General features: G+C 39.0%; 1 protein-coding gene across 2 annotated transcripts in view; it reads right to left on the bottom strand.

Moving 5' to 3' along the window:
- Positions 1-10,110, bottom strand: part of LOC106530583 (netrin receptor UNC5D) — a gene marked incomplete at its 5' end in the record, with an annotated part of 100,116 nt that overhangs the window by 22,929 nt on the left and 67,077 nt on the right. For both annotated transcript variants that reach the window (XM_014026230.1, XM_014026231.1), the window contains 1 exon segment: positions 8,265-8,492. In XM_014026230.1, the coding sequence (XP_013881684.1) occupies positions 8,265-8,492 (228 nt within the window).

Below are 10,110 nucleotides of genomic sequence, written 5' to 3'. Positions count from 1 at the left end.
GTTACTAGAGTGATGTACCTAATAAAGTGAGTGTATGTCAGACATTGTAAACAGTGGCTGTAGTAAACAGGAAGTAAAGTTGCAAACTTACAGAGACACATCTCAGGACAATGGAGAGAAGTTATCAGGAATGTGTATGGGATAAATCTTGTGCCAGCAGGAATTGAATTTGAATTATTCAGATTGAATATGAATGTCCATAATTTGAAATTGAATGCAATGGTTTGAAAATAAATTTCACTAAATTGAACTTGAATTTAAAGTTTTGTATCTGAATTAATTTGCTTTGAAACTGTATTTTGCGTTATTAAAAATTTAGTTTGATTACTTTCACTTTCAGTTCCATAATTCAGATTTTTGTGTCACACATCCTGGTCCTYGAGAAAGCCAGCCAGAGTAATCAAACACAGATCYACAGATTTATGTTTCACTTTGGAGAAGTTTCCCTTCTTTATGAAACAGAGTTGATGCAATCCACTGCAAAAGTGACAAAAAAAGTTATTATATTGCAGTGATTAATTTTACCTGTATGTAGAAAATGTTACATTTACATCACATCATGGATCACATATTGATCAGATGCTGCTGCTGACTGATCCATGATGTGATGTAAATGTAACATTTTCTACATAWAGGTAAAATTAATCACTGCAGTAAAATTGTCTGTTTTTGTCACTTTTACAGTGGATTGCAACAACTCTGTTACATACAGAAGGGAAACTTCAYCAAAGTGAAACATAAATCTGTGGATCTATGTTTGATTACTCTGACTGGCTTTCTCAAGGACCAGGATGTGTGACACAAAAATCTGAATTTTAGTACTGAAATTGAATTTTGGAACTGAAAGTGAAAGTAGTCAAACTAAAATTTTAATAAACTAAAGTACAGTTTCAAAGCAAATTGATTCAAATTCAAAACTTTAAATTCAGTTTCAAATCATTAAATTCAATTTCACTTTAGTAAAATTTATTTTCAAACCAATACATCCAATTTCACATTTTGCACATTCAGATTCAATCTGAGCAACTCATATTCAATTCCTGCTGGCACAAGATTTATCCCATAAATGTGTGGCTACTATCAGGAATGTTGTAATTATTCTGTCCTATCAACTAGATCAAGCCATGTTACATGCTGCCTGGAGAAGTAGAGAAAGAAATGCAATTCTCTTCACATTACAGGAATATCCAGGAAGAAGCCGACAGCGGGAGGTGTGTCCAGCTACAGCCGCAGTCGCTACAATTATTGGACAGCAGAAACAGCTGATCGAGGTAAATGTTCGCTGCGTCAGAATTAATTCAGCAAAGGTATTTCCATCTCCACTTTTGTGCATTAACTCTTTTGGAAAATCCAAAAATACAAATTGTTGGCAGATTGGTCCTAGGTGACAGGCCAGACAAAGAACCATTCAAAAGACTTGTTTGGATGTACGAAATCAAGGGACTCCATGTCCTTTGCCCAGATCTGTGCTTCTGGTGCCCCACCCTGTAGTCAGCCTTGGGGTTCTTCCATGAGCGCCTGGTGGCTGGGTCTCTACCCATGGGACCCGGCCGGGCTCAGCCCCAACAAGCTACATAGAATTGCCTTCCTGTGGGCCCACCACCTGCAGGAGAGACTTTATGAGTCGGGTGCATGATGCCATGGGTAGTATCCAAAGGGTGAGAAGTTCAATTACTCAAGAGAAACTCAGAGTAGAGTCACTGCTCCTCCACATCGAGAGGAGCCAGTTGAGGTGGTTCAGAAATCTGGTAAGGATGGCTCCTGGGAGACGCCTCTCCAGGGATGTCCAACTGCAAGGAGACCCCAGAGAAAAACCAGTAGAAGACAATGAATGAATGTATGTATGTATGCGTGTGTGTTTGTGTGTGTGTATGTGTGTGTTTATGTACAGTATGTATGTATGTATGTATGTATGTATGTATGTATGTATCTACAGTATGTATGTATGTATGTATGTATGTATGTATGTATGTATGTATGTACAGTATGTATGTATGTATGTATGTATGTATGTATGTATGTATGTATGTATGTATGTATGTATGTACAGTATGTATGTATGTATGTATGTACATATGTATTGTTATCAAACAACTGAAGAGATTTAGAATCAATATAGTGTCAATACAGAGCAGACGGATGAAGACTGAGGCAGAGACAGAAAAAACTTTAAACAAATATACTGTCAAGACTGCTGTTCCAGCTCCAGTCACTCCCATTAACCACAGCTCAAGGACAGGAAGATCTTCTCTACATGCTTCAAGGAGAAGGTGGATCTGTTACATCATTCTGACTACTGCCCCTCATTGTGTGACCACAAATGGTCCTTGCTACTTTGTGAGTAACGTAGAGCTTGAAGATTTAACTTATTCAACTAATGCAACTTATCTCTGGTGAAAAATGTTTCAACTGTGCCCCTCTGTTGTGTAGGAGTTTTTGAAACTCTTGAGCCTGGAGCAAATTCTCCCATGATACCTGCCCATATGAATGGAGTTTTACTATTTTTTTTAGACTTTTCTTTTTTCTCTTTTTTGCTCAGACTTTGATTGTCCTCCCAGTTGTTTTTATTTGAAGATCAAAACATCACACAAAACACAGTTTTGGATGGCTGTAAATCCAGTGGATGCCTGGGTGGACTTCTGCACTATGAACAACAGAGCATCCAATGATTTCTCCCAATTTTAAGTTCAAGTTTAAGTTCAAGTTTACATTGTTGTCAAAATCTATGTTAGCACAGAAGTTGAAATTGTGTTTCACCAGTCTCCAATGTGCAGTTAAACATATTAACATATTGATAAGACATTGACATTACCCCCCCCCCCACACACACACACACAGCAGCAGCAGAGGTACAATCAGTGGGCATACAGATAATGTGAGGTAATGTATTGTACAGATAAAGTGACATTACAGTACATTACATTGTAAACATAATACAGATAATGYGAGGTAGTTTTGATGTCATATGCAAGGTGCAATGATTAAAGCATACAGTAAGTGATGCTGAGAAAGAAATGATTATTGAAAATGTTTTTCATTTTCCTTCAAAAGTTCATTTGGTTTTCTCATTGTGTTGATGAGTCTAATGGCTTGTGGRAAGAAGCTGTTTCCCAGTCTACTTGTATGACACCGCAAGCTGCGGTAGCACTTCCCTGATGGTAGTAGAGAAAACAGTTTGTGAGCTGGGTGGGTGAGGTCTTTCATTATGCACATCACTCTCTTGGAACAGTGTGAAGTGTAGAGGCCCTTAATGGCTGGTAGAGGTGATTTGATGATCTTTTCTGCCGTCCTCACCATCCTCTGGAGAGCATTCTTGTCTGCAGCTCGACAGCTGCTGTGCCAGACAGAGGCGCTGCTGGTCAGGATGCTCTCAATGGCACCCCTGTAGAAGGTGGTGAGAGCAGATGTGGGGAGGTTGGCTCTTCTCAGCCTCCGCAGAAAGTGGAGTCGTRTCTGAGCCTTTTTGACCAGGGAGGTGGTGTTTTTAGTCCATRTGAGGTCATCTGTGATGTGCACTCCAAGGGACTTTGTGCTTTTCACAGACTCCACAGCACTGTCATTGATGATGAGTGGGATGTGAGTTCCAACTTGAACTTGATTTCTTGTCAAAACTTTATTCTCAATCTWCTGACTCCTATCAGGTTCACAGTACAGCATCCAGCAGGCCTCAGTGTTAGACCTTGGGCTGAACCAAAACAAAACACAGGAGCCCAGCTCTGAGAGACTCTGCAAAAAACTAACAACTTCTTTCTACTATAATAATGAATTGACCTTATAATGCACATSTCTCCCTGGTTACATCCCTGGAGGTGTTACCTTTTACGTCAGAAATAGAACGTAACTCATTTTTGTTTAGGCTAAAGAAAGAACACATGATAAGACACACACCAACTCTTTCTCTGCTTTAACCCTAAAGACTGGAATGATCAGAAAGTATAAAATACAAAACTACATCAAATAATCAGTTAATCAGTTACAAAATTTCCTTTATTTCCCTCTCTTTGACAAGCATAAAATATGTCAAAACTATAAGGAAATTTTATGAAAACTTTATAACAAGAGTTATAACATCTGTTGTCACATCAGGATATTTCTAAACATTTCCCAACCCCAGAAATTCAGTTTTTAATCCTCCCAGACATAAAAATATTCATCAGTGCATGATCAATCTCGTTACTTTTTCCACTCTTGTAACTCCTCCTGTCCTCCCACTTATATGCTCTCTTTAAACTCTTGTTTCTTCTTTTCTGTCCATTTGTTTTTATTTGTTGCCCAGAGATTCCAGAGCTTTGTGCGACAATCCAAATGTTCATTTTCTTGTTTAACAGGGTTCTCAATTTCATCCCATCCTCTGTTCTCAGTTGATGGTTTGGTGTTCTCTGTTGGAGGAAAAGTAATGGTCAGTTGTTCTCCAGTTGTAGGCTGGGGAAGCTCCTTTTCCAGATCATCTGTTTGTGAAGCTGAATCCAGATGTTCTTCCAGTTCTGCAGCTTGAAGTAACTCCTCTGTGGTTCTGGTTCTGCAGCAGTATTCTTATCAGCCACTTGCACATTGTTTTCTATCGATATCTCAGTTTTCTCCTGTTGTCCTTCAGCCTCAGACGTCAGCTGATCACTCTCCTGTTGTTTGGTTCCAGCCAGAACTTGGTTCAGGAAATACTTCATGTTTGAAACTAACAGCTCTGATCCAGCTCTATTCAGATTCAGTCCATCAGACTTGAACAGATGCTGTTTCTCCCAAAGGAGATCAAAGCTGTCCACAAATCTCAGAGTGGTCAGCACAGGACTTTTCCAAAATGTTATGAAAAGCAGACAGTCTGCTGAACCTCTCAGCTCCTCCTCTGGCTGTAGAGATTGGCCCACTGAGGAACACATCCATGTTGAGATTTTTAACTGCATTCAGCAGCAGAATAAAATCCTTCTTCAGGATTTCTGATTGTCGGTTCATAACCTCATCGCTTCCTGTATGAATGATGAGTGTCTTCAGAGTTGGATATTCTGCTGCGATTTCCAGAACCTTCTCTGTGAGGTCAGACACTTTATCAGCAAAACTCAGAACTTTGACTTTTTTCTTGTTCCAGAAGCCTCTGATCTCATTCACCATTTTATATGTGATGATCAGCATTTCTTGATTCTTGAAAGTCTCTCTTTGGACTTGCTTTGGTTTTGAGCTGGATCTGGATCTGGTCTCAGGTCCCTCTCTGAGATCAGGACATGAACTTTGTTCAGATTCACTAGTTTCTTCCAGTGGTGTGAATCAGTTTTGAAGAAAGACTACTCTGTGTTATGATTTGTGTCTGTGCTTATGATTTAGTCTAAGTTTTCTGTCTTTTCCTCCTGTTTTCTTCCTCCTGTCTGCCTTTGCTCTAGCCCCGCCCACTCACACCTGATCCTCATGTTTCTTGCCCAGGTGTTTCTTGTTTTACCTCATTAGTTCTTCCTTTATATTCTGTCCTTTGTCCTCAGTCTTTGTCAGATCCTTGTTCTCTGTTTACTGTTGGATGTTCACGTTCCTGTCCCAAGACCTTGTTCTTGTTTGCTGCCATGTCAGCACCTTTGTTTTTGTTTTAATAAACCTTTTTTACCACCCTCACTCAGTCTTGCATCCTGGGGTTCAAACCAACTAAGCTCAACCGTAACACTCTGTCTTCATTCCCATACATGTCAACCTCTTTGGACGTTTACCTGTATAAAAATCCGTAAATTTTGCAAAAATTCCGTACGACTCGCACCTGCTGGGAGGGTGTGTGTGTGTGTGTGTGTGTGTGTGTGTGTGGGGGGGGGGTCTGTCGGCTCCGGACATGAAGGAGGAGAGGAGAGCGGAAAAAGTTCAAAACTTATTTCTAGCAGCAGAACAGGTTAAAAGATGGCTGTTTGATGTTGTTTTTTTTACATCATCCTATTGGCTCTGACATGTTAGATAAATTTGAAAATGAGGTTTTTAAAATATCCGTAAGACTTGAAAAAATCTGTGAGATTGCTCTATATGTCCAAATACCTGCAAAATGACATAAGATCCTTATAACTTACGGACAATCCGTACAAGTTGACATGTATGCATTTCTCTGGCTGTTATCAGGTGTTTTGATTACAACCTGTCGCTGCTTTCTTCTCCTTGCTGGTGGAGAAAAAGCATTTCTCTGTAATTCTGGCCATTCGTTGTCATCTAAGAGCTGAATCCTTCCTGAGAGATTTTTTTGTCTGGCACCAAGAGAGTTCCATACAGTCTGTGATTGTTTTCCAGAAGTCAGTTCAATATAACAAAATCTTCAGGACATGACTCCGCCTATTTTATTRCATCATCAGGAATGTCCTCCTAACAATGCTGGAGTCATATCCTCACACAATATTCTCTGGCCTAATGAAGACCAGTGGTTCAGTTATGTGTTGAATCTGTGTTCAGGCATGAATCTACATAAAATCATCAAGTCAAACAAATAACATCATTATAAAAGATATTACTGTTCTCCTAATAAAAAGAATATACCATGCGAAGTGTAATTAAAATCTCTGTATAAGCAAACCCCAATAAATTTCTTCAGTAGTGTGCAAAACGTGAACAGTGTCCACTGTTTAATCCAAATCTCTTAGGATTCCAAGTTGGGAGATGACATGAAAATGTGTCCGACATTCTTTGCAGTGATGGTACACAGCAGTACTGGTGCAGGCTACTTGCTGTAATTATTACTATCATTTAACTGTGTTTTTCTTTGTCTTACTCCCCACAAAAAATACACATGGACCACAGAAACCAAACCTGAACCAGTTATTCTGTCATCTGTGTCCTCTTCCTGACTTCTCTAACCCTCAGCTAGTTAAGCCTGGTCCTGGTTCTGTTGGAGGTTTCTTTTTGGTGAAATGAAGTTGTTAATGTGCTACGCTGTCAGAAGGATTGTGACAAAGTTAGGCTTTCTGACATTTTAGAATATACATGGATGTTTACGTACAGTGACCTGAGATGACTTCGTTGTGAATGTGAGTTAAACAATTTAACTGAACTGATTTGAATGTTTAAAACTAAAGGAAATAGCACAAGACGTACCGCTGTGTTTCAGTAAATCCTGTGATTGAGCTGATTGGTGGCCCGACTCAACTAGATAGATCTGTTCTTTCTGTTTGGAGGTGTTGATGACTTTGATGTGAAAGTAAAACCAGGCAGCTGGTTAGAAAGTGACAACAGATCCAGCACAGAAGCAGCAGCCTGTCTGTGCTTCTCCCGACAGCTGTCTGTGAAGATTCTGCTCCATGAAGCGCATCAGATGAAAACAAATGCTCTGAAGATCAAAATAATAAAAAGGAGGTGCAGACGTGTGTCTTAACATGAAGCATTAAAGAATTTAATCCTGCAAATATGCATGAATAAATTCTTCCCAGTTTGAGCAGAGGGTGGTGACTTGTGACTTGTAGGACATAACTGATGTAATGTTWTCTTGTAAAGACTCCAAACATCCATCCATTTATTTATATAGTAACAGTAGTAATAGTATAGTCCTATGACCTGTTGCACRAAACTAGGATAATGGATTAAACAGGGATTTTGGTATAATCCTGGATTGATTAATTATAGATTTGTTTGCACAAAAGAGGAATCACTTATGTTTCCAAACTAAGCTGGTCCTGATCAGGTTTAAAGCTGAGCTTATTTAATCTTCTAAGCAGTAGAGTCACTTTACTGCAGAAACTGTTCATCTAATCAAGTCTTACAAGCTTATATCAGCTTAAATATATTTTAATCTTGTTTTAAGACTGATATACAGTTCTAAGCAAGATCAGAAAACGTTAAAATATTAATCTTATTAGCATAAAAGGTTTTATTTATTTCAAAAAGTCTTACCAAGTGCAACTGTCAAACAGCAGATTATTAATTAATAATCTGAGAAAATTAAGACTCTAGACTAGTATTTTTTTAAACTTATTTTTAGATGGATAATTTTTGTTGCGTCTGATCAGAAATCAGTGTTCACACTATTATTAAATGTATTCTCTTTTATTTGCATTAAAATCTCTATATTAATATCAGATTAAATGTAAAAAAAACCCTCAGCTTCACATTTTTTGTTATGCCAAGTTAAAGATGAACCATGACTGTTAGACCTGTTCCTTCATCTTAGATGAAACATAGTGATGCAATCTGTACTTATGAAAAACGTTGTATTAATACACATTTTTAATAGCAACACAGRGGAAATGATGTGTATGGTGCATTCAGGAACAAGTAAATTTAATAGTCCACACTGACATTTTAACTGTCATTTTAACCCCCACCTGAAAGGCATGTGGCGTGTCATCCACACAGTACACGCGCAGGTTGTAGCTCAAGGAGCCCGCCTCTGAGCTCCCAAACACGGCCAGCTTCAGTCTTTTCACRGCAGCCTGTGTCAGGGGCTCCCCAACCAGGGCGTATGAGCCCGGTCGGTCCAGCAGCAGGTGGCAGCTGCTTGAGTCCATAAGGCAGTAACAGGAAGTTGATTCCTGCTCTACTGACATCACTTCCTGCAAAAGAGAACAAATATTGTAAGCAATTAGGATTTTAAAAGCTGCTTCACTGCTTCTGTTTGAACAAAGCTGAACAGAACAAAGCCCTACAGGAACACGGACCAAAAACAGGATGTCCTTTATTTTAGTGAGCTCCCATGAGAAGCACAGTGAATGTTGCTTCCTCTGTGCAGAGTCTGAGTCTTCTGCTCTGAATCTGTAAACCTCCATCCCTAACAGAGACCAGCTAACACTAGTGTTTTAACCCATAAATACTTTGAACGATGAGAGATTACTGCTGTGATCTTGAAGATGGGAGCTGTGGGAGTCGAGCACTGAGCAAGAGGGAATCACATTAAGGGCGCYTACTAAAGTTTTGTGGTCTCACAAAAAAACAAACGTTTTTTTCCCTTCATGTTTTATTGCAGAAATCATAAATATGTTTCAGGTCAATAATTTATGTCAGCTAACTTGAACAGCCTCCATGCAACTTAATGGTGCATCGGACATTACTTATACAAGTCAGTCAGAATATAATTAGAGATATTAGGTATTTCTTAAACATAAATATACATAGGTATTTTGCCTAGTCAATAAATAATAGAGATATTTAAATTAACTAATTCTAGTCATAAACCAATTTTTGACATCTGGAATGAGGCAAAGATGACGGATGACTGTGGGTGCAGAATCATGATTGACAGCTCAACACGGGCTGGAGAAGCTGTTGCATTCAGGAACCACCAGCTTCGAATGGAAGGTTGTCCGTCCATTAAATGGCTGTTATCAGAGGTTATCAGTTCCAAACTGTCTGCAGACTGTCCCTCCTAGATCAGAAGGCACTTATCAATCAAAGAGAACAAAAGAGGGAGACAGAACACAAGACACCGAACAACACATCCTCACAGTGCAGGAGCGTGCTACACACTGCGTGTTAGAGTTTTGTTTTTCATTAACCTTTTCTGCTGCTTTATGGCTTTATGCTTTTTGCATTTTTGGAATAAAACATTAACACTAAAATATGTCAATGTCAAATGTCAATGTCAAATTTATTTGTATAGCACATTAAAACAACAAAAGCTGACCAAAGTGCTTCACAGTTCAGTCAGGACATATCAAAAAGCAAAACAAAGCAAACAAACAACAAAAAAACAAAAAACAAATAATAGATACAAATACARAAACACAATACAATATATGAAAAAGCTCTAACTGAACCTCCAACTCGGTCTYAATCAAAAGYCAAAGAAAATAAATGGGTCTTCAGCAGAGATTTAAAAGCCTTAACAGTCTCTGCTGATCGAATAGTAAGAGGCAGACTGTTCCACAGCTTTGGAGCAGCTATTGCAAAAGCCCGGTCAMCTCTAGCTTTCAGTTTGGATCTAGGAACATCYAACAGGAACTGGTWGACCTGAGTGCTCTGACTGGAGTGCAGATGGTGAGAAGATCACATAAATATGAYRGGGCTAGACYATTAAMAACTTTAAAAGCCATCAATAAAATCTTAAAATCAGCTCACAGGTGAACAGGAAGCCAATGGAGAGAAGCCAGGACCGGGGTTATGTGTTCATGCTTTTTAGTACCTGTTAAAAGACGAGCTGCTGCGTTCTGGATAATCTGTAAGTGATGCAGAGAT

The sequence above is a fragment of the Austrofundulus limnaeus genome, unplaced genomic scaffold, assembly GCF_001266775.1.
Source record: "Austrofundulus limnaeus strain Quisiro unplaced genomic scaffold, Austrofundulus_limnaeus-1.0 Scaffold535, whole genome shotgun sequence".
Lineage (NCBI taxonomy): Eukaryota > Metazoa > Chordata > Actinopteri > Cyprinodontiformes > Rivulidae > Austrofundulus > Austrofundulus limnaeus.
The sequence above is the reverse complement of the archived record's forward strand: the minus strand, read 5'-3'. Positions and strand labels throughout refer to the sequence as shown.